Here is a 22,652-nt window from a genome sequence, read left to right on the forward strand (position 1 = left end):
CCTGTTTATCAGTGTATAAAGGGTTACAAAGCCATTTCTAAGGCTCTGGGACTCCACCGAACCACAGTGAGAGACAGTCTCCAAATGGAGAACACCTGGAACAGTAGTGAATCTTCCCAGGAGTGGCCGGCCTGCCAAAACTTCTCCAAGGCGCAGTGTAACATCACCCAGGAAGTCACAAAGGATCCTAAAAAACATCCAAAGAACTGCAGGCTTCTCTTGCCTCAGCTAAGGTGAGTGGTCATGACTCCACCATCAGAAAGAGGGCTTCATGGGAGAGTAGCCAGGCGGAAACCACTGCTAACCAAGAAGAACAAAAATGCTCATCTCTCATTTGCTAAGAAGCAGCTGGATGATCCCCAAGCCTTGTGGGAGAATGTTCTATGGACAGATGAGTCAAAAGTGGAACTTTTTGGATGACATGGGTCCCATTATGTCTGGCGTAAAGCAAACCTAGTATTCCACAGGAAGAACCTCATACCAACACTCAAACATGGCGGTAGTGTGATGTGGGGGTGCTTTGCCTCAGGATGCTATTCTGTCTCTTTAAAATTTGCTTCATAGATACAAATAAAATAATTTCTTTTAATTTTAAGCTGATTGTTAAACTTGTAAGTTTTTAATTTAAGTTTTCAACTCCAACAGTTTACTACCAGAGGGGGTGGTGAAGCTTTGGAATTTGGAGAAATGAGACAGTCTATTATTTCTATTATTCTCCAGTTTCATGCAATTCTCCGAGGCACGCTACCTGTAAGTGGTACGTTTGTTTTTCACTCGGTAATGAGCCCAAACATCCTGCCAGATTGAGGCTAATTACTTGTGTGAAGAATGTGAATTTATGCACCGGGCTTGGCAGCTCTGGCACCTCCTCCCTGTACAAGTGGAAAAACATGCCGTACAGCGCTTCAAATATGGCGTCCCGGTGTTGGGTTGATGAGGTCACCGTTACGGCACGCACAAGGCGTGTACGTAAAACGTAAGACGCGAGGTCAAAGGTCATCCTGTGTATGGTCACATGCGCACGATATCAACAGAGTGACAAGAGAGAGCAGGAGTCTGATGTTGCTGTCATGGTCATGGAAGAGTATAATTGAAAAGTGGGTGACTTTTGTCGCGTTCCCCTATTAAGCCAGCGAAGCAGTTGTAGTTTTTGTCTCTCGCCCTGCGCTGCGGGCGGTGTCAGGTGTGTTGGTCGCGATGGATGCGCTGCAGATGCTGGTGGATGAAGTGGCTCTCGAAGGGCTGGACGGTGTTACAATCCCTGCGCTCTGGCTCAGGGTGGAAAACCGGATTCCCAAATTCCCTCTGAACCTGGACCCTGCATCAAAGCAATTTCTTTGGCAGTCTTTGGTCTGCAATCCTGAAATCGAGTTTTACGAGCTCCCGGAGAAGAGGCCGCCTCTAGTGCTGGTGGACAGGTAAGTTCACGCTAGTGTGCAGGTTGCCAGCTGTGTTTACTCAGGCTTGGGCTTCAGTAAACTGGTACACCTAGGATAATAACTGCTTTCAGTCTTTGTTGTGCAGCTGATGATTGTGATAGTTTAATAGTAGTTTATTCTGTGCAGTTTACTAACTTGAAACGTAATTCAACGGACTGATACGTCCTGACATCTCTTTGTACACGGTATATCTGTTTAATTTATAGATATATGCATGTATGTGCTCGTTTTTCTTCCAGATTTAAGGACATTGATCCAGAAACTGGAATTCAGGAGATTAGAAGGGACATGGGTTCGTCAGAAGACATCTACCCTGTCCACATCGTTTTTGACAATAAACATGGAATCAAAGGATCTTGTCGGTTCTTTAACGAGAGGGTCAACATAACATCTCGGATAAGGAGTGCAGACTTGCAGCCGTGCTGTACACTAGAAGATGCATTTCAAAGGCAAGTCTAAAGTGTCCAAGTCTATAACTACAGCCTTGTCTGTGAAAAAAGGTTTGCAAGTTTAAAATGGTATGTGTGGGTATGTCAACAGGATTGAAGGAAGCCAGTATTACTCTGAATATTTTATATTACATCGTCAAGCCTTAATTGGTGCACTTACAAACTGTAGGTAAGGACTATACTTTATAGATTTAACAGTCTATAATGTCACTTGAATATCCTCAACGCCAAACATGTTTATGAATCATGGCATATAGTCCTGACTATTCTCTCCCAGAATTTGGTGTACTGAAACTGTTTACTTAGTAAGGGTGAAGGCCAACTTTAATTACTGCCCCAGAAAGAAGTTTTCTGGATTCCTATACATAAATAGGAACATAAATCTATTTGATATTAATAAAAAATCAGCTCTATCAGTGTTTTTTTTTAGATTTGCTATAAAAAAAACACTCCTGTTATTTACTGTCAACTTATTGTTTCAGTAAAATCTCTGGACATTTTAAACACAAGTGTTTATTTTTTAATATGATTGTATGTTTGTGCTTTGTTTATTGGGTTCTAACATGTTTACATCCGTTTACTGGCACACGTGCATATTGAGATAAAATGTTAATTGTCTAGCTAGATATAGAATTAGGTTTAATTGTTGGATTATATTTGATTTGACAGATTTGTATTTTGAGATCTGTTACTTTATGGCTTCGATATTGATGTAGTTGAATATTTATGTGGACATGGAGACTGAATGTTTGGTAAATGTGCTGATGAAGGATTGATTGGCGCCAGATGTTTCCTTTTTTCTGCCTCCACATTTTGTGAAAAAAAACAATGTTTTTTTAAAGAGCGCATTAGCTTCCGTATTCTGTTTGACTTTCAGCACCCGTGAAGGCAGTCATTTGATCAGAGCATGTTTTTGGAGATTATTAACAGTTAAGTGCCCATGTTCCGAGTTCCCTGAATGTTTTAAAGAAGCCTGAGAGCAGGGGATCCAGACCTGCTGAGCCTTCAGGCCTGAAGGTGTCAAACTGGTCGAAGGAAGCAGAACTGGACACCCGTGACCCGTGACGTAGGGCTTCAGAGTTACCTGTGGTCTTCTCGTTTTCCTCTGAGCTCGGCTCAGCGCTCCTGCGTGCGAGGTGAACGGCTCCCGGTGTCGAGTGGCCGAGCCGCGGCGGCGCAGAGCGAGTGAAGCTCCTCTGTCCGTCGCCCTCAGGTGGGACGAGCGGCTGGTGCTGGTGGCCTCTCAGAGGGTCCGCTTCCGCGCCCTGATCGGCTGGGAGGGCGACCCGGACCTGACGCTGCCGGACTACTCCTACTGCATCCTGGAGCGCCTGGGGAGGTCTCGCTGGCAGGGCGAGCTGCAGAGAGACCTGCACTGCAAAGCCTTCAAGTAAAAGCACATGTCTGTCCTCTAATCTGAAAAATTGTGTTTTTTGATTATTTCACTGGCAACAAGGAAATGCCCAGAACAAGAAGGGAAGCAGCCCTCGATCTGTATGAGTGTTCGAATTTCACATTCCCAATTTCCATCAATTTGCAGAACCGATGCGAGGAAGTTGCACTACCTGAGGAAGGTGCTGGACAGAAACGGCCTGGTCACTCTTCAGTCACATGTCATCCGGCTGCCCAGTGGGAGCCAGCAGCACTCTGTGCTTCTTCTGCTAAAGAGGTTTCACATCGACAGGTAAACCTGGAGTGTTTCAGCAGTGTAGCGCGTGGGTGAGAGTCACAAAGAGGGAATCTGTTACGTCAAGTCAGAATGAAATGGCTCTTCTGAAACCCTTATGTCACCCCCTATTGAATCTTCATTCCTGGACCTGGCTTGGTGTTTTCAAACTGTCGTATACAACTAAATGAGTACTTGTCTCTAGCAGTTAAATCTCAACAGAACTGAGACTTTGCAATTCTCTTACACAAGGAGCTTTAAAAATTTGTGTTGTTAAATGAGGTATTCTGATCATTGTTTTAGGAGGAGCAAGTATGACATTCTTATGGAAAGAGTCTCCAATGTCTTGGCAGCCAAACCTGATAGAATGGCCATCATGAATGGCCTGAAAGAGGAAGTGGTAAGATGCACTAACATCACCCGAAGCATTGCTTTAAATATGAAATACTGGAAATGGGAAAAATGATGTACATATTGACAGTTTTTAAATGAAATGCATCATATGCAGTACCAACGGTCATTTTTGCTTCATGTGTTTTTCCCTGATCTAGGGCTCCCTATGCTGTCCATATTGTGCATGGATTATACAATATCCGTGTGATGTTGTATAATGGCAGGATTCATGACCAAAACACACAGTACTGTGTAGTTACTTACTGTGTAAATGATGTTGTGGTTATTGTTTTTAGCAAGTACACGTTTTGAATAATGTGTTTATAAGTAGTGGTAAAGATCAGGAAATGTTCAAACGTATTTGGGGTGGAGAAAGCTTTTTATTTCATTGTATTTCGTTATGTATTGAGCTTTATTCCTAAATAGCCCCTCCTTGTGGCAGTGCAGGAATGTCTTTAGCACCATCCATTATCACGCTAAAAGGCCTGCTGGATCAAGACTTCTTTATATGTTCAAAGTCTTCCACAATAATGCATTTTCAGTTATGCATAATTCATTCGTTCTCCTTATCGGCTTCAATTCTGTTTTGTAAACAATGCTCTTAAAGCTTGCTTTCTAATCGTGCAATGTCCAAACCGGGGGGCCGTGGCATCCCTCGGCGGTGTGCTTGCTCAGGGCGTCAGTGAGAAGACCTTCAAGAGGATGTACCAGTACATGTGCACGGCAGGCCTGGCTCAGACTGTCACCGTGCCCCTGCAGGAGCTGAACCCCCAGGGGGGGCCGTGCAAGACAAAAAAAGGTACGCCTGCCAGGAGCTGCTCTGGGTGCCTCATGGGGAGATGTGTTGCAATTAAAGACCTGTTGCATGTGGGCCCTGTCGTAACATCTGTACTGAATCCTGGATGGCATTTTGAGAAGGATATCTTTCCTGATTTCAGGCTTTGCTGAACCTGCATCATGTTCTGCAACAAAGATCCTGTCAGCTGCCATTTCACTTACAGGAATCAAAAGGAAAATAATTTTCCTGCTGTAAATACTGACAGAAAAGCACAGCAGGCGGTTCTCTGAAAGTGTTATGTGAAACCAGTGGGGCTGTTCCTCACTGGAGGGCTCGCATGAATCCCAGGAAATCTTTCTTCCCTCAGGCACGGATGTCACTGTGCGCTGCCTCAAACTCCTGAAGGAGTACAGGAAGAAGGTGGAGGATGACGAGGACGATAACGAGGAGGACGATGGTGTCAGGAAGAGTGCCCAGTCAAGCGGGCGGTTCTGGGAGAGAGACATGCTCACTCAGGCTTTTGAAATAAGTATGTTTAGTCTGTCGTTTTGTTTGCTTCTGGGTGTGTTAACTAGTCAGAGCACCACTGATTCTGTTCTCCTGCTGTAAGTGTAGAGAAATGGATGGTATTGTGATGGTGGTTTGTGCAAATGCCTAAGAGGTGCAAGGCCCTGAGTTTAGTTTTTGACCCGGGCGCCTGTGTATGTGTAATCTGCATGTTCTCCCAGTGTTTGTGTGTTTGCGTGAGTTTTCTCTCAAACTTTCTGGACAAACTGCATGTTTCACTGAATCTCTAAGTGAAAAGAACACAACCTCTGCAGGGTACAGACTTAAACATGACATATTTTCACATTTTAATCCCTGGTGTGGGCAGCTACTCCCACACTAAACGGTTTCATTATTACAGATGTGGGCAGTGCTAAAAATTAAGAGCTTTTGAATCGTATTCTTAGATTGTTATTTAATGCATTCTTTAATGTTATGTGATTGATAAACAGTTGAGAACAGAGGAACCAAAGGAATTTCCCAGGCAGAAGTCAGAAGACATATGAATATTGGAAAACTGGAAGCGCGTATGATATGTCGTCTTCTGGAACGATACGAGCTCATCAAGGTAGGACGTTGTGCCTTTTTGTTTGCAGGTACACAAGTGCAGACTGTAATGTCACTGGGTTGTTGGAGGTGGCATTGTTACAAGCTTTTAAATTCTGCACCGTAGAATATTTGAAATTGGATCTTTACACAAACTGTTGTATTTTGTGCAGAAAAAGCTAAGAAAAAAATATCACTTTTATGAGTGGCATGGCCACCACTGCACAGCTCCTAAGTCTTAGATCTGATTCCAGTCTAAGACACCTTCGGTGTGGAGTCTGCATGTTCCTGTGTCCACATTGGCTTTTCACTGGTGGCTTTGGTTTCCTCCCAACAGAAGCATGTTGTTTCTGAAATGTCCTAATTGCCCTTGGTGTGCCTGTGGGTGAATGTGTGAGTCCGCCCTGCAGTGGACTGGCTGTAGCCTTTGCCTTGTTCCTGGCTGCTGAGAGAGTTTAACTGTTTGCTTTGCCTGGGCTGACACCCTGTTCTGACCTGCTGGGTGAAAGGGCTTCATGGAGGACGAGGGCCGTCAGCGTACCACCAAGTACATCAGCCGGACGCACGTGGGGCAGAGCAGCCTGATCCAGCAGTTCGAGAAGGAGAAGGCCCGCAGCGAGGAGCTGACGACGGGCAGTGGCTGTGCGGCGCGGCGCGCGCAGCCCAAGGGCGCCCTCTCCCCGGGCCACTCCAGCACGGAGGAGGAAGAGGAGGGTCCCGGGGCAACCGGCGGCAGGGCCACGCGGCGCAGAGTGTTGAAGGTCAACACCAGGTCACTCTTCCGAAAGTCCAGACGCCATCATGCTGTTCAGCACTCGACGCCAAATAAAAGTAAGATCTAATGTGCCAGCCTTCTGCTTCACCTCCTGTACCAACTTCTCATTTCACAAAGAAGATGAAGCAGATAATTCAGTGCACTTCCAAACATACACATCCAGGATGTAATTATGTTCCTCAGGAATTACAGATCTGAGGAATTCTGGAAGTAAAGCAGGAGATGGATCAATGTCCGCTTGGACTGCTAGTTTACGTTCAGAGTGGGAATATGAATTTCATAAGATTTTAATGACTTTTTAATCAATCTTTTTTTCTTCCCGGATTTCAGAATTAAATATACCTGCTTTGAAAAGACGACGTGATAATCTTGACTTGGCAGAAACCACAATAGGAAAAGAAGATATTCATGCAACTCTGGATAACTCTGACATCAGCATGGAGTTTTCTGAGCAAGCAGCAAATCAGAGCAGCAGCTTTCATTCAGTAGACAATGAGGGGAGCGTTACTGTTATTGAAGAAGTTACGATGGATCAATCAAAGGTGTGGTTTTCAATCGTAAGATTTGTCTTAAGATACTTTGCGATGCTCACGGACCTGATCTTTATAAAATATTTTGAAATGTTTGTTTTTTTTCCTAGGATCTTGATGTAGTGCCAAAGAAGAAGTCAAAGTCTAAGTCTCAGGAGAGGCCCCATGAGACATACAGGCTGCTAAAACGCAAGAATCTTATAATAGAAGCTGTCAGGAGCCTCAAACTGATCGAAAACCTGTACACGTAAGGAAGGTTTTCTGAATCTCTGTAGTTCTGAAGGAGAGGGAACTTGCTCACGTTTGAACATGGATTAACCTAAATGGCAGATTGTTTTGAAAAAAAGATGTTAAAGCCCATTACAGCTGTTTTGTGGTTTCTTATCCACTTTTTAGAAGTGAGCTTATGTATGAAAATCATGCAAGCTAATTGTTTTTACGGTTTTCTTGCAGAATGAAGTCAGTAACTGAGCTTACATTTCATTCAGAGAATGGTTGAATTCTGTGATCATTTTTTAGGTTGCAGAAGATGATAATGGATGAAGAAAAACAGGATGGAGTCGTCACCAAATGTTGCAAAAAGTCCATTTTGAGACTTGTGCGTAAGCTCTCACAGGAGGGACTGCTGAGACTGTATCGCACAACAATCATACAAGACGGCGTCAGTAAAAAGGTCATTCTGAAAGTGTTTGTTCTTAGAATGTGTTTGCCCAGGCACAGAGTGAGGAGGCGGTAGATCATGTCGGTATTACAATAAGCTGAAAGTCTATTTTGTACTTCCTGAAACTAAGACATGCAGTTTTCAGCTCTCATCAGTCTTGTCCTAAGTCTTAGTGGCAGTGCTCGTACTCCTGCAGGGAGAAGGAGCGTGTTCAGGCAGCTGCTGAGGCAGTGACGCTGACCACGGTACCACCTGTTCCATGGATGTAACGTGTCCAAAGCTTTCAAAATAAAATAGGAACAAATGACATTGTATTTTATTGTGGATATAGTATAATTTATATATTATATAAGTGTAGATATACATTTATACGTAAGTGGGCATGCAAAAACATCAACACCAAGTACAGCTACAGAATCTGTTATCTGTAGAATCATTCTTTTTGAAATGGGACTTTGATGGATATTGGTGCATTTGTATCTGCAGGTGGAGTTCGTGGTTCACCCCTCCATTCTTCAAGATGATCCTTTGGTTAAAAGTGCCATTGAACAAATTCGATTCCGAATTTCTAGCTCTTACTCAGCTCATCGGTAAGAATATTTCCTTGAGGGTACAGAGATATGCACATAGGAGCCCAAGTGTTTCCTGCTTTTCTTTTTTTGGATGTTGGACGTTCTTTTGTTGTGACTTTATAAGGTTCTTTTTTTCGTTTATTTTCTTAAATTTCAATCTACAGAGTTAAACCTGGACTGGCTCAGACAGAGAGTGCCGAGTCTGGGCCTGCGAGAGACGGGGGAGACCAGGAGAGGGAGGGTCTTCCGACTCCCGAGGAGCTGAGGAAGGGAGAGGGCTCATCGGGAGCAGCAGCCAGCAAGACTGATGAGAAGATGGGAGTCTCCCAGCTGAAGAACTTCCAGCCCACCATCAGTGAGCACCGACCCTCGAGTGCCAGTCTTCGCTTTAGCTTCTTGAAATGCCCTCGTTCTCACTCTTCACTGCTGCCTGACATGTGTTATTTTATGTGAATGTAATATGATGTAAATATGATTTCCTTGCTGGATGCTAAAATGGAGCAATGAGAGCAAAATTAGCATTTAAACTATTTCGAAGTGTGTGTTTTTCTGGCGGGGGGGTGTTTAATTGTAGAACATGTGCTCTGTAGTTCCAGGGCTAGGCCGGTCGCTGGGCTTTCAGCCCAAGATGCTGAGACTGAGGCTGGTGCACCTGTTCCTGTGGTACCTCATGTACGGCCATCCTCTGAGGGACGAGAGCCAGAGCCCGAAGCCCCTGGCGCCGGAGGGGCGGGACGAGGAGCCGGGACACGGCAGCCCGGCCAGTCAGGGCGATCCGCAGTCGGCAGCAGCCAGCCAGGAAGCGGCGTCGCAGGGCGTGAGCGAAGGAAAGGAGGCGGCTAAAGAAAGCGAGTGCCCTTCCGGGACTGATGGAGGTGCTGAGAAAGATCAGTCGTCCGTCGACAAAACTGGTAATTCACAGCCATCTAGTCCGGTCTGCCTTACCAGCAATTGTCAGGACATGCTGCTTTCTTTGGCTGAGTCTTTCATTTAAATTCTCAAAGGATGATGGTGACCTGTGTGGAAACAAGTGGAAAACAAGAGCCAGTGTCGTTTCGAAACTCTGATTCTTGTTTTTATTCTTGCACTTTAAAAGGACAGTCTGATTTTCAGCACTGCTGCAGTTTTCACGTTTGTTGTATACACTCAGATGTCACCCCCCTCCTCTCCTCGGTGCTGCTTCTTTCTTTCCGTGGTGTGAACGGGACAGGAGCTCTGCTCACGGCTTGTGTTTCCGCCCTGCAGTGTACGTGGACGATCTGTCCTGGAAGAGGTATATTCCCCCCACCCCCATCCACAGGGAGTTCGGCTACGGATGGGCCCTTACAAGTGATATTTTGCTTTGCCTGCCGCTCTCCATTTTCATCCAGATCTTCCAAGTCAGCTACAAGGTAAAAGAGTTGTGTTTTTAAATCGACCAGGTTAACAATATTGTGAATATCCAACCAAGCCTCTTGAAGCCTCTTTGAAGAAGTGGGATCAGTCTTTGGGGGGGAAAAAAAACATTTAGTTTTACCTCTGTATTTCTGAATATTTTTTATGTTGAGCCATGAGCAGAATAAAGAAGTGTTTTCATTTTCACCGTATGGAATCACGATTAAGACCTTGGGTTTGAAATGGTAATGACGAGTATAAATATGTAGGAAGTAGTGGGGTTTCTGAAAGCTCACTGTAGGTCAGAGTTCAGTTGGCTAGCATTACTGTAACTAGTATGAATAATGTTTTGAATTCTTTTATGTTTGAATTTCTGCTAATGCAGTTTAATTCTAAAAGGCAACTGATGCTATTATAAACCCAAATTCATTAATAAAGACCGAGGATTCTCTTGAGTGTCTCCTGAGCTGCTGTACAGGGTGATCAGGTGACGATTCTGGTTTTCTCTTGTGTGTGTCGTGACACAAGGTGGATGGCTTGGAGGACTTTCTCAATGATCCCATCAAACAGCATTATCTCGTCAGGTTCTTGCCAGGGAAGATGAAGAAACAGCTTCTGTATAAGAGGTACTTTCTCTTCTTTTCGTAGTTGACAATTGCAAGTTATGGGAAGGAACTTAAATGTAGTCATGCTTTTGTAATTACAGGAAGTATATATTTTCCTTTTACGAGAGCATGCAACGTTTGTGCTACATGGGGCTTCTCCAGTTTGGACCTTCAGAAAAATTTCAAGACAAAGACCAGGTAGTCTTAATTATATATATATAAAAATTAAAATGGTAACTGCGTTCTCCATGTTCTGTTTGTAGATAAAGAAGAAATGAAATAAATGTAAGAAAAAGCTGATTAGAAACACACTTTCTTTTATTGAATATTACTGCTAATATAAGGTGAAGTGATGTGGACAAAAATACCAAGTGAACTTTTCTGCAGATTATTCGGAATTGTCTGGGTGCAGGTTATATATTTCAGATTGTAGTGTGGAAATTGTTGTTTGGGAGGTTGTTAATATACTCCCGTTTAAGCTGATTTAAATATTTTTTTCTTGAATAAATGTGTAACATATCTAAAGATACAGTTTAGATCCAGGATTTAATACGTGTGGTCCGTACTGAGGTTTATTCTGTTGTTTCTCTCTCCTATAGGTCTTTATTTATCTCAAGAGAAAAGCCACCATTGTGGATACCACCTCCTGTGAGCCACACTATAACCTGGTCCGGGGAAATCGCCCTTTTGAGAGGCGCTTTTATACTTTCAACACCTTGCAGGATGTGAAGAACTTCTGGTTTGATATGCAGTGTGTCTGTCTGAACACGCCCTTAGGTACAGTGTCCTGCTGCTACAGTCCCACATCCCGGTTCATTCTCATGTAATTGTGACCAGCTGTGGAACTGGTGATGCAGTGGTGCAGCTCCCTGTTTTTAAAGAAATATCTTTCCCCTATTCAAATATCACAGCAAGTGTTACCACAGCAATACTAATTATAATTGTAACAATTATGAATTGCATTCCTAGAGCACTCTTCATTCCACAAGATTCCAAGGCTCTTTAATGTAGGGAGTGGCACGCTTCAACAGACACTGAAGAGCGGTACCCACCTGGCACCAACAGCCCATCACACAGCAGGGTCCTCATTCCCCTTTTCTTTCAATAATCCCACGGGATTTTTAATGAACATTCATTTGTCTTACCCATCCGACCTGGAATAGACAATTGTGCTGCCAAGACATAAAGACATGCAACTGGGTCTTCCAGATTGGTGTGAATAACAAAAACCGGTTATTGTTAAATTCATGCATCTAACTGCTGCCATTAATTGCAGGTGTTGTCAGATGGCCTCGGGCAAAGAAGAGCTCTGCCCCAGAAGACCAGATAAACACTGCAGATCCAGCGATGGAGACCAAATTCTCTGCCGAGAAGCAGTCCAGCAAAGACCTCTCTCGAATGATTGAACTGGCAAGGTAGTGTAGGTGCAGCATGGGTCAGCATCCTCAGAACTAATGTAGACACTTCTGAAAGCACTTTTCAAGGCTCCATAACTGTGTAAAAACATAGTTCTTTGGAAGATAAACTACATAAGTAACTGTTTCAAAACAAACTCTTTAGTTAGTTACCCTAAGATGTTCTGGAATTATAATTCTTGAATATCTTTCCAGTGCTGTTCCATTTTGGTGATTCTTTTTGAAGTACATATTTTTATTCAAAACGTCATCACATTGACCACGGGTGAAAAGTGATCAGTCTTCACAAACGTTAATGAAGAAATAAAAACGTAAATGTTTCTTGCGTGACTTGTCAACACTAGACGGAAGAAGCTTTGGCAGCAGTTACATCTTGAGCTCTGTTCTTCCTCACCAACCTGCTCAGCTTGCTCAAGCTCTGCCAGTTTACTGGGGTTCATCAGTTTTCTTGCCTTCTCCTGAAATAGTAGGTCTGCCATTGTAAATGGGTTGGACGCGTATGCCATCAGCCTATTTTAGTTTTTGATTTTTGGTCACAGTTTTGCCCATTGAGCATCTTTCAACATGAAATGTGGCTCTGGAGCATTGCTAGAACTCTTCTCTTGAAGAAAGATGTGTATACATGGTTCATCGCCGAGTGTTCGTGTCGACTGTTACAGGCCACACTGGAGGCACTGTGGAGCCGCAGCACAGTTGTCACGGGACTTTGTGGTCATGTGTGGGTTTTGCCTGTTCTTGCAGGGGGAGCCGCGAAGTGACAGACGAAGGACTTATCCCCGGGGACGGTCAAGGTGCCGCGGGGCTGGACTCCAGCTTCTTCAGCCACCTGAAACGCAACTGGATTTGGACGAGTTACATTCTGAACAAAACAAAGAGCGTGAGCTGCGTTATTCTTTTTTAAAAAACATATTTAAAAGAACAGGCTGAGCATTTGTTTAGTGTTTTGATGATTTAAGGATGAGTATGAGAAAATCTCTTTTGATCTTTCAACAGTTTGTGGAAATGCAGCGCTTTCAGTGGCCCTTGAATTTTGTTTCTACAGGCAAAATGAAATGGATTTGATAAGGGATTTAAGTTGTTTTTTTCCCCCAGCAATATTTTCTTCTTCATCCGTGCAGGGTAGTGGCACTCTTGATGGAAGACCTACACTGAGGCTGAAAACCTTTTTGAGGAAACATCCTCTGCCTCTTTCATTTGAGAGTAAGAAATGCTGCTGTTTTTAACCGTGGATTTGGGGTTTGCTGCTGTGTTATGGAGCCATGTGACGGACGTCTGTTATTTTCTTCCTTCAGGCAGCGTGGTGAATAGAATAGTGGAGTCCAGGCTCCTGGACGTCATGAAAGAGGATGAAGTTCTGATTGAAAATCAACGCAGTGACACCAGAAACATGCGAGTCCGTGGTGGGAGAAATCAGAAGCGCAAGAGACTGAAAAAGAGCACCGAGAAAAAAGGGAAGAAAAAGACAAAGGGTAAGAAAGGTAATCTTCTTGATTGAAATTTCAATTAAATGTATGAAATTTGATGATGAATGCTTTGTACTAAAATTTCAGGGCTTCTGTCTTTTGGTGTTTTGTGGTCATGAAATTCCCTTTGAAAGTGTTTCGAGTCAGCTCAGGCTGTTTATCAAAACCACGCACATAAAATTGTTGAATGTGAAACAAGATTGTGTTTTTATCTTCATGACTTGAACTAACGTTTGTTGTCTTTTGACAGAGTGCTTTTGATTTGTTTCACATCCTGTGTGACTAGCATGTCATGCTTCTGATAACTTAATTGAGGTGCTTCTGTTGCTTCGTATTTGCAGTAATGTCCTGTTGTTGAACACGAGATCTACCTTGCAATACTCGGAATAAAACAGTGGCGTACGTGAACGATGACGAAAGACCAGAAATGCAGTGTTTAAGCTGTTTTCTGATTTGTAGAACACATTGCTAGTTGGCACTGAACACTTTTTTTCTAAACAAGATTATCTAAAATGCAATCAAAACTGGTTAAAAGGAACATTAGTAGCCAAAACTATCATTAATGTGAGCCTGCGTGGTTACACCTTCCCCAAGGAAATCAGGGACTCGGCCACTTTGGGTGCTTTTGAATCAAGCTGAAACTTTTTTGGTTTTGTCTGCATTTGAGATTTTTGGCATTTGATGTAATTGTAAGCATCGGTAATCTTCATTGATTTTCTGACACAATAGTCCATTTAGGGTCCTGGAAAGTGCCTCACGGTGCTGTCTCTCGAGGTGGTTGCTTTTAAAGGCGACATGTCCACCGTAGGTCCCCTCAAGCCCTTGCGGTTGGTCTTGACTGCGGTGAGATGGACCCGTTTTCTCTCGTCTTCCTCAGAAGAGAAGAAGGATGCGCAGCGCCGCCGGCAGCCGCGCTTCCACGACGAGGCGGACCGCAGCGCGTTGCAGAGGATGACGCGGCAGCGCGTGTGCTGGAGCGCCCAGGAGGACGGCTTCCTCATGCTCTGCCGGGTCGCCAGCCACGTCCTCAACCGGAAGGTCAGGGAGATTCTCCATCTCCGTTCATTTAGCAAACTGGTGTTCAGACGTGGTTGATTTCCTCATTTGTCATTTTGACCTCCCTTATTCAGTTATTCACACACGTTTTGTTACAGTATGTCTTTTAACTTGATGAAATGCGCTGTCAACTGTTTGTCAGATCAAGAAGCCTTTTGTCCCTTGGCAAGTTGTGAGAGACCTTTTGCACTCTCAGTTTGAAGAGTCTTTGGATAAGACATCTCTTTCAGTGGGGCGCAGATCTCGATACATCATGAAGAACTCTCAGACCTACCTCAACTTTAAGTGAGTGCCCATGCTTTTATATTCTGGATAATTCGTCATGTATGTACAAAGTACACCCTTTTCCTTTTCTGCAATGCTTTAAAAGTTTGCATGTCTTTTAGTGGTTAAAATTCCAAATCATGACTATAAAGATTTTTTTCGAGGTAAAAAGGTTCGCCCCACTGTAGTTTCTGAAGAGTTGCTGTGTTAGAGTACTGACACTAATTCTGCAAGATCTTGCTGAATAAGATGTTTTTTAAGAGCAGCCACTGCTTGGACTGGTAGAGGTGAAATTTAATTTACATGATCATGCAAGTAAAAAAGGTTTTACAGACAGTGAAAAGTGGCTGAGTACTGTGCATTTCCTACTTATTTACTGCGTTTCTTCTACCATATTTAATTTTAGAATTTGCCTGGCTGAAGTCTACCAGGACAAGCCACTTGCTGATGAATTTGTGAACAGGAATAATGACTATGAAAATCCTGAGGTAACTAATTTCAATATGAAAAATAAACGAAAAAAATGTATAAGATTACAGTTTCACACACAGATTTGAAATGGATCCTTTTGATTTGAACAGTTCTTGTTTCTTTTCTGAAACTGAAATCTAAGGGTGAGTTAATGGTTATCTGTGATGCTGGAACTAAAGTTTTGCTTGAAAAGCCATTGATATAAAAGAAAAGAAAGCTGTGTAATCTAATAGGTTGTTCTTGCAAAAAATGATTGTCTGTTTAGTCTTTTATTGTACAATATGTAATAGAATAATCTTTCTTAAAGTTCACTTAGATAAAAAATGGAAAATGTCTTCTGAATCTTCCTAGGAGGTTCTCTTAAATTATTTTTTGGGCATTTATTGTAAATCATCGATTAACAGCTGGAATGTTACACAATAGGTGTGTGCAGCAGAATTCAAAGAGTTTGTTGAGGTGCTGAGGCAGAAATTTAGTTCTTCCGCTGGAACTTCCGGTCTGAAAATCCCAGATACTAAAGAGGAACTCTTTAGAAGGTGAGTTGGAAAAAGTTTTGTAACCCATTTTTAAAATAAACTAACAGTAATTATTTTAAAAATGTTTTTAAAAATGAACCTTTATTTAATAATACACTGAGGATCAGAAGAAACTTTAAAACAATTCACAAAGTTCCTATCAGGAAAATGACCATTTTATGGAGCAGATATTGTATTGAACAGACAGGTGGCATCAATGTGCAGATTAATGTGAAAGTGACAGGCTAGTAGCACCAGATATGTGGCCAGATCTGTGATAAATGCTTTGCGCCTCCGATTTAGCTCTTACAGTCTGTACAAGCACACATCTGTTCACTGGGTTCTGAGCTCCAGATGTGCAACTCGTGGAACTGAAGTCTGCCTAGCAGGGCATCCATAGATGAACACACCATCCATATGCAGCAGTTAGTCTCAGTCTGTATGACACTCGTAACTGATCTGACAAAATGACTTAAAAAAACATTTAATCAATATGCAGTATCTTATTTTTCTAAAAACATCCATGCGTAGAATGATAGTTTTCTTTTGCTTGCCAGTTTTTATGGTATTTGTTAATATTTGATACTGATTATGAGCTGCTTTGTGTTAAATTCCTCACAGGTTCAGTGTGTATGTTATTGAAGATGAAACTGAAAGAGAAATCCAGCAAGACATTCTGACAAGGTATTGAATAAATACCTGTTGTTAATTGCTTTTAGGAAAATATTTCCTATGTTTCTCTCTAAATTGTTTTTTTTTTGTAATTCTAGCCAGGAAGATATCCACGCCATTGTGCTGAATAATCTCATCCAGAGTACACTGGCACTTTCAAATCTACAAATGAAGTCCTGCCGCTCCTTTCAGGTAAAGAAACCCCAGTCACGTTAGGTGATTCTTTTTCCAGTTCTTATTGTCTTCTCTTTAAATGGCACTGAAAGGACAGGAATGTAATAATAATATCCCTACAGTTAGATATACTTACATAGAGCTTTTCTGGACACTCCACTCAAAGCGCACCTGGATGATGTGACGGCAGCCATAGTGCGCCAGAACGCTCCCAGCACACCAGCTCTCAGTGGGGAGGAGAGCAGAGTGATGAAGCCAGTTCAGAAATGGGGATTATTAGGAAGCCATGATGGGTAAAGGCCAGGGGAAAATTTGGCCAGGATGCCGGGGTTACACCCCACCTCTTTTTGAGAAATGCCCTGGGATTTTTAATGATTATGGAAAGTCAGGATCTCAGTTTTATGTCTCATCTGAAAGCTGGCATTTTTTTTACAGTATAGTGTCTCTGTCTGTCTTGAATCTGTGACAAATTTGTTAGTTTATAAATAAAAAAAACTAGGCTCTTCCTTAGTTTTTTAGGCCTAAGGAACCGCTCTCATTGTTTAATTTATCCTTGCTCATTCGGGTCAGTTGTCACCACTGTTAGGTCCTTCTGCTGTTTTTTGTATTGAAACTGTGAGCCAGAATGGTTGAGAGATTAAAATCTGCAGAATTCAAATCATTTCCACTATCACTAACACTGAGCATATGTTAAAACTTAACCTCCCCACCAAAAAACACTTTTTCCCGATTCGGGAAAAGGACCTGCATGTAGCATGCCCAGGTGTACTCGCGGTGCTCTCTTGTGCTCCCAGACGTTCCACCTGTACATCCAGTACCGGGACGAGGTGCTGTGCCAGGCCTTCCTGAAGTGCCAGCAGCGCGGGCTGGTGAACCGCCGGCGGGTCAGCTGCCGGTCTGGGCCCAAGAAGAGCCGGGCGCTGCCCTTCGTGCCCATGTCCTACCAGCTGTCTCAGTCTTACTACAGGTGGGCGCCTCTCCCTGCAGTCGCTTGTCGTTACTCGGATTTCAGATGATTCGTGGTTCAGGGGTAGCTTGAGATCCGTTCAGCCGAAAAACCTTTGCCTTTTCTGTGTTTGCTGTTCAATACAGGTGCTTCACCTGGCGCTTCCCGAGCTCCCTCTGCACGGAGTCCTTCCAGTTCCTGGAGAGGCTCAGGTCTGCTGGCAGAGAGGACAGAGCCAACACCTTCTCCTTCCAGGACCAGGAGGCTGCGGACTCGGAGCCCGGCATGGTGGTCTTCTCCCTGGACGCCCTCGGAGGCCACTGCCTGGCCAGCTTGTCCCTCTTCATCCTGGGCTTGCTCTCCGTGGAGGTGTCCATTCCTGAGCAGATTGTGGTGGTGGATAGCACTATGGTGGACAATGAGGTTGTGAAAAGGTGACTAGAGCTTCTGCTCATCTAGACCTAGTCGTGACTGTTTTTTTAAAGATTTGAATTCAGTTCATTTTTTACACTCGCCCAGCTTTTGTTAGACTGTGGCGAAGGCGTGGGAGATCTCGAGGTGCAGAGCGCTCCTTGTGACATGTCCGTCTCTAGAGACGAGCTGCACGTGCCTCACACTCGAATCAGCGCTGATTGCAGGAGTGGCATCTCTCTCACTGGTGCCCAGCGAGTCAAAGAAGGAGCCAGCTGTTATGCCAGAGGGTGGAAAGTAGTGTGCTGATGCCCACCCTACTCCCCTGGCGTGCTGCCCCTTGAAGAAGCTGGTCATCGTTGGCTATGACACGACTCAGGCCCTAGTCCGGCACATCTGTGGTGGAATCTAGGATTCGATCTGCCTTCTAAATGAGCACCTTCACTGGTTAAGCCGCCTGGGAGCCCTAATTAAATCCTGATATTGCAAAAACACAAGCTTGTGTGACGTGTGCTTCGCTGTTACAGAAGGGCTGGTAATAGACGTGCCTATAAAATGCCATGTCTATTCTATTTGTGTGTATTTACATTTCTTGTGATCTGTTAAAAATGTGTAAACTGAGCAGCATTTTCAGTCAGTGACCCCCAGTACATTTTTATCCACTAGGTTTCTTTTAAAGCAGGCCTGTTTAGACGTTAACCTCAACATATCTTTCACACAGATGTTTTTTTTCTACATGTTTGATATGCGCTGTTGTGTGTTTGTCAATGGTTATTCAGCATGGGCAAGGAGATGGATGAGGAAGATGAAGATGAAGCAGAGGAGTGTGAAAGCAAGCGTAAGATTGAGGTGAAGGCGAGACAGGCCTCCCACACGAACTACCTGCTGATGAAGGGCTACTGCGCCCCAGGCATCGTCAGCCTGCGGAACCTCAACCCCAACGACAACATCGTGGTGAACTCCTGCCAGATGAAGCTGAAACTCCGCTGCACTCCTGCCCACAGCCACTTCCTCCCCGCAGGTCAGTCCAGAAATCGGCCGAGAAGAAGCACAAGTTCCCTTGATATAGGTTTCCACTACAGTATTGAAAACCATTTAGTCCTTAGTGGAAAACCTACATGATTTCCAATCTTAATGTAATGTTATTACGTAACAAGTAAAGGTTTATTCCAATCCTGAAAAGAAAAGAAACAGCATATCACAATGATAAGATAGAGATAATGGTTCATTAGTGATTTAGTGATTCACACCCGGAGAAGGCTCCACAGCCGAAATGTTTCTTTCCTTCTCTTTTGAGCAGGGAATAAATCTTTACTTGCTCCTTTGCAGCATACGCCTGCTGACGCAACCCCCTACTTGAACTACGTTGTTAAGGGATTGGCACATCGAGAGTCAGTTTTTAGAATGTTTTTTTGCCATTCTTTTGTAGCATTTTGTGAGTTTGGCATTTTTAAAAAGAGTTTTAAAATGTGTGTTTTGTTTTCTCGTTTGCAGTTACAGGCCGTGTGGTTGGTGTAGTCTAGCTACATGCTGTGAAAACTGGGGGGCCCCAGGCTGAGAAATAAGCCCATGCCATGATGTTGGGCACAGTCACAGCCACGTGTGAGGGTGCTTTAGAGGTCGTTAGGAATAAATCAGTCAGAATGCCAGGTAGTACATGGATTAAAAACACACAGTATAATACCAAAGCATGCATAGCAAATCACAAAGGATAAAAGGATGGAGTGTCTTGTAGAAACATTCAGACAGTCACTTCACAGGCAGGCAGGTGCAGAGGCAGAGGCTGATTGTGTCCTCGTTAGGGGAAATGGAGAGGAGATTGAATTCATGTATAGAAATTACTGAGGGGATGGCATACATGAGATGAATTCAGGGAAGTATTTCGTGCTCCACGCAAAACAAAGACACAGGGTCACAGGTGTAAACTAAAAGGAATTCATTCAGAAAAAGAATAGGAAACGCTTCTTCCCACACTTCGGGTACTGGAAACACGATTCCCATTCACGAGAATCATGGCTGCCCAGACTCTGGACCCCTGGTAGTAATGGCTGGATGAAATGGCTCAGCTACTAAACCACCAAACCCGCAAGAGGGGCTGGAGTGGCTTCCTCTCATTTGCGGTCCCCGTGTTCTCACAAACCCCACCCCTCCACATGTTTTTCAGCTCCTTCTTTCCTGGATGAGATTGTCCACGGAGAGGCCTGCTTGCCCAGCAGCTTCACTCGGCTCCTGACGAGGAGCGACGATTCGAACAGACTCGAGCGCTTCCAGTCCTGGTGCATCGACCGCTGCGGCTACAGCCCCGAGGACCTCCAGGCGGTGCTCGACGTGTGCAGCGCGATCGAAGACTCCCGATTCTATGGCTGCGACAAGCTCCAGCTGAGGAGGCGCTTTGCTGGCTTTGAGGAGAAGGGAGACGGCCGCACGAGAAGCTTGTGCCAGTACCTCGAGGTGAGCCGCCATGGGTGTGCTGTGTGGGAGTGGGGCAGTGAGGCTGCTGCTTTTACATCCAGCTGGTTATCTCTTACTGTTCATAAGAACGGTGCGTGTCTGAGCTGTAGTGATCAACACCCTGATGTGAAGGGTGCCTGTAGTCCTGTTATTCTGCCGTCTCTGGCGTTAAAACTAAGTCTGTTGGCTTCTGGCAGCACAGCAAGGTGTGGCAAGGCTTGTACTAGGTGCTGTATTTTATTTGACCGGAACTGTTCTGCGTCCTTCGAGATGTTAAAACCGTTTTACTCCGGATGTTCCGATTATGAAAGTGATTGTGAACACAGCTGAGCTTCTGCGGATTGAACGTTGTCTTTTTAGGATCACGTACTGTAGCTTGAAATATCCCACTTCCCGTTTCACTGTAGGACCTGATCAGTTTGGAGGAAATAATCGAAGTTGGTGGCAATACAGTGCGGCTGGTTGCATTCAAGTATTTGGATCCTTGGGTGCTTCATGTAAATAACAGTATAACGCCAAAGGATAAGGCCGTTAGTGGGGACCCATCGGGAGCCAGGAAGAGAAAACTGGAGGAGCCGTGTCTGGAGAAGGGCCCGCCTCCTGGGAAAGTGCCTCATTTGGAATCTGATAGCGAAGTGACCGTGGATACAGTTCATTCAGAGGAACAAGGTCAGGACCAGAGCCTGAGGACGTCCAGCTGTGACAGAGCAGACCCTTCGCAGAGCACAGAAGAATGTAACAACGCACCCCAAGCAAGAGGCATTGATGAGGAAAGTCAAAACAACAAAGATCACTTGGGAGATACAGAGATGGAAGAAGGTAGCTCAGTTTTGGACGGTGCAGTGTCATCCAGCACTGACCAGATGTCCGCTTCACATGAGGGAGCAGCCTCAAAACCGAATGTTGGAGGTGAGCAGATCATTCTGCTTTCTTTGTGTCTTGTTGAAAGTAGTAGTCTGTGAATGGGATGTATTTTCTCTGCTGTTTCTGATTGCATTCTTCTTATTTAATTGGATTTAACTCAAGCACACATTGGATGCTGTGCCAACATTTCCATTAGTGCAAAATTCCAACTTTTTGGTAAGAGTACTAAAAACTGGCTTTTATCGTCAACCATTAAGGTGGCCCAACGGATGACGATGACCCGTGTAGCACAACATCGGAAACAGTGGGTGACAGGTACGCAATTCCAGATTCAGCTCTTTTTAATAAAAACCATTCCCTTCCTGTCCCCAGTACTTTTGTGGCACTTTTCTGTTTCATCCCATCTTCCTCTTGGCAAACATGTTTTGGTGCGCTCTTCTGCGAGACCGCGGGCAGTGACCCTCTGATTGGCGCAGGGGCGAGCGCGGGAGGGTGAGCTTCGTGAGCCGGCCGTGGCGGGTCGTGGACGGCACTCTGAACAGGCCGGTGTGTAAAGGCATGCTGGAGGCCTTGCTGTTCCACGTCATGAGCAGGCCGGGGGTCCCGGAGGGCGTCCTGATAGAGCACTACAGTGGCGTTTTACAGCCTGTTGTCGTCCTGGAGCTCCTGCAGGTGAGAACGCTCTCGCCTCTGCCTAAGAGGACATCTCTGCAGGAAGGGAGCTGGAACGCTGATGTTGTTTTCTCTCGCGCCAGGGGCTCGAAGAAATGGGCTGCGTCCGGAAGAGGCACATCAAGAGGGAGGCTCATGCCTCTCTTTTCTCAAGACAAGACTTTGCAGACCAGCAGGAGGAGCAGCTGCAGCCCGGCACCACCTCCACTGTCTTTTACGAGCCCTCGGTGGACTGCTGCCTGCGACTGGGCAGAGTGTTCCCATCTGAACCCAACTGGAATAAGTGGGTCCAGTAAAGTCCTACCTGAGATACAACAACACATGGAAGGGGCACAGGAGACCACAGAAAAATGGTCTGTCTTTAGTTTGCCGAATATGTAGGCTGTGGAGCTTCATTATTAACAATGATGGCTGGTTTAACGGTCAAGACGAAAGAAAGGGTTTTCAAAAATTAACTTTCATTATGAAGTATTATAAGTCTTTTCTTTTCTTGTAAATTATAGTGTTACTTTTCATCTATTTTCAGCACTTTCTTTGCTGAAACAATTATTTTATTTGGCACAAGCATTGTTCAGAAAGCTGAGCTGTGATATTGTAAGGTGGGTTTATTATGTCATTTAATATCTCTAGGAAATAATAAAAACACAGACGAGGTTTAATGATAGAAATGTTTATTTTTATACAGTTTCAAAAAATCTCTAAACTTTCTTATGAATAAATTACTCAATTCAATTTGAAAACTTTTGAATGCCTTTGTCTTAAAACACTGATCAATGAGCTAGTGTTGTACCCTCGATATTGCTACCATTACAGTTTTATTTTTCAATAAAGATGCCACTGTAAATCTTTTAGTACTCATTCTTTCAGTGTTATTTTAAAAAGGGATACGTTTAGGTTTGGTTAGGTAGTCCTTAAAAATATTTTCACTGAAATTGCCCTTATTA

The 22,652-nt window shown here is 44.1% G+C and overlaps 2 protein-coding genes across 4 annotated transcripts in view; one reads left to right on the forward strand and one right to left on the reverse strand.

Moving 5' to 3' along the window:
- Positions 1 to 1,012: 1,012 nt before the first annotated feature.
- LOC102683133 (general transcription factor 3C polypeptide 1) lies at positions 1,013 to 22,554 on the forward strand. 3 transcript variants are annotated; one of them, XM_015359840.2, is made up of 37 exons: positions 1,013 to 1,418; positions 1,679 to 1,888; positions 3,102 to 3,278; positions 3,429 to 3,572; positions 3,858 to 3,954; positions 4,623 to 4,746; positions 5,093 to 5,254; positions 5,724 to 5,839; positions 6,327 to 6,648; positions 6,923 to 7,134; positions 7,233 to 7,369; positions 7,642 to 7,795; positions 8,270 to 8,373; positions 8,520 to 8,710; positions 8,946 to 9,266; positions 9,601 to 9,746; positions 10,258 to 10,355; positions 10,436 to 10,532; positions 10,934 to 11,111; positions 11,611 to 11,749; positions 12,491 to 12,626; positions 12,868 to 12,949; positions 13,042 to 13,227; positions 14,090 to 14,250; positions 14,411 to 14,553; positions 14,939 to 15,020; positions 15,427 to 15,539; positions 16,140 to 16,202; positions 16,289 to 16,382; positions 17,159 to 17,331; positions 17,457 to 17,744; positions 18,501 to 18,742; positions 19,886 to 20,172; positions 20,580 to 21,081; positions 21,294 to 21,351; positions 21,513 to 21,708; positions 21,792 to 22,554. In XM_015359840.2, exons 1-37 carry the CDS (start codon positions 1,198 to 1,200, stop codon positions 22,002 to 22,004), a joined length of 6,369 nt encoding a protein of 2,122 aa, XP_015215326.2. In that variant the 5' UTR covers positions 1,013 to 1,197; the 3' UTR covers positions 22,005 to 22,554. The 3 variants fall into 3 exon arrangements, with proteins under 3 accessions (XP_015215326.2, XP_015215327.2, XP_015215328.2); XM_015359841.2 differs by having other exon boundaries at positions 13,042 to 13,218; XM_015359842.2 differs by lacking the exon at positions 21,792 to 22,554 and having other exon boundaries at positions 21,493 to 21,629.
- The window catches only part of LOC102696074 (SEC14-like protein 5), a 55,547-nt gene continuing 54,808 nt past the window's right edge, over positions 21,914 to 22,652 (reverse strand). Inside the window, exon 18 of the mRNA XM_069181071.1 lies at positions 21,914 to 22,012. The gene's annotated coding sequence lies outside the window, so the exon portion shown is untranslated. The remainder of the gene's footprint in view (positions 22,013 to 22,652) is intronic.

The sequence above is a fragment of the Lepisosteus oculatus genome, chromosome 19 (genome assembly GCF_040954835.1).
Source record: "Lepisosteus oculatus isolate fLepOcu1 chromosome 19, fLepOcu1.hap2, whole genome shotgun sequence".
NCBI classification, from domain to species: Eukaryota; Metazoa; Chordata; class Actinopteri; order Semionotiformes; family Lepisosteidae; genus Lepisosteus; species Lepisosteus oculatus.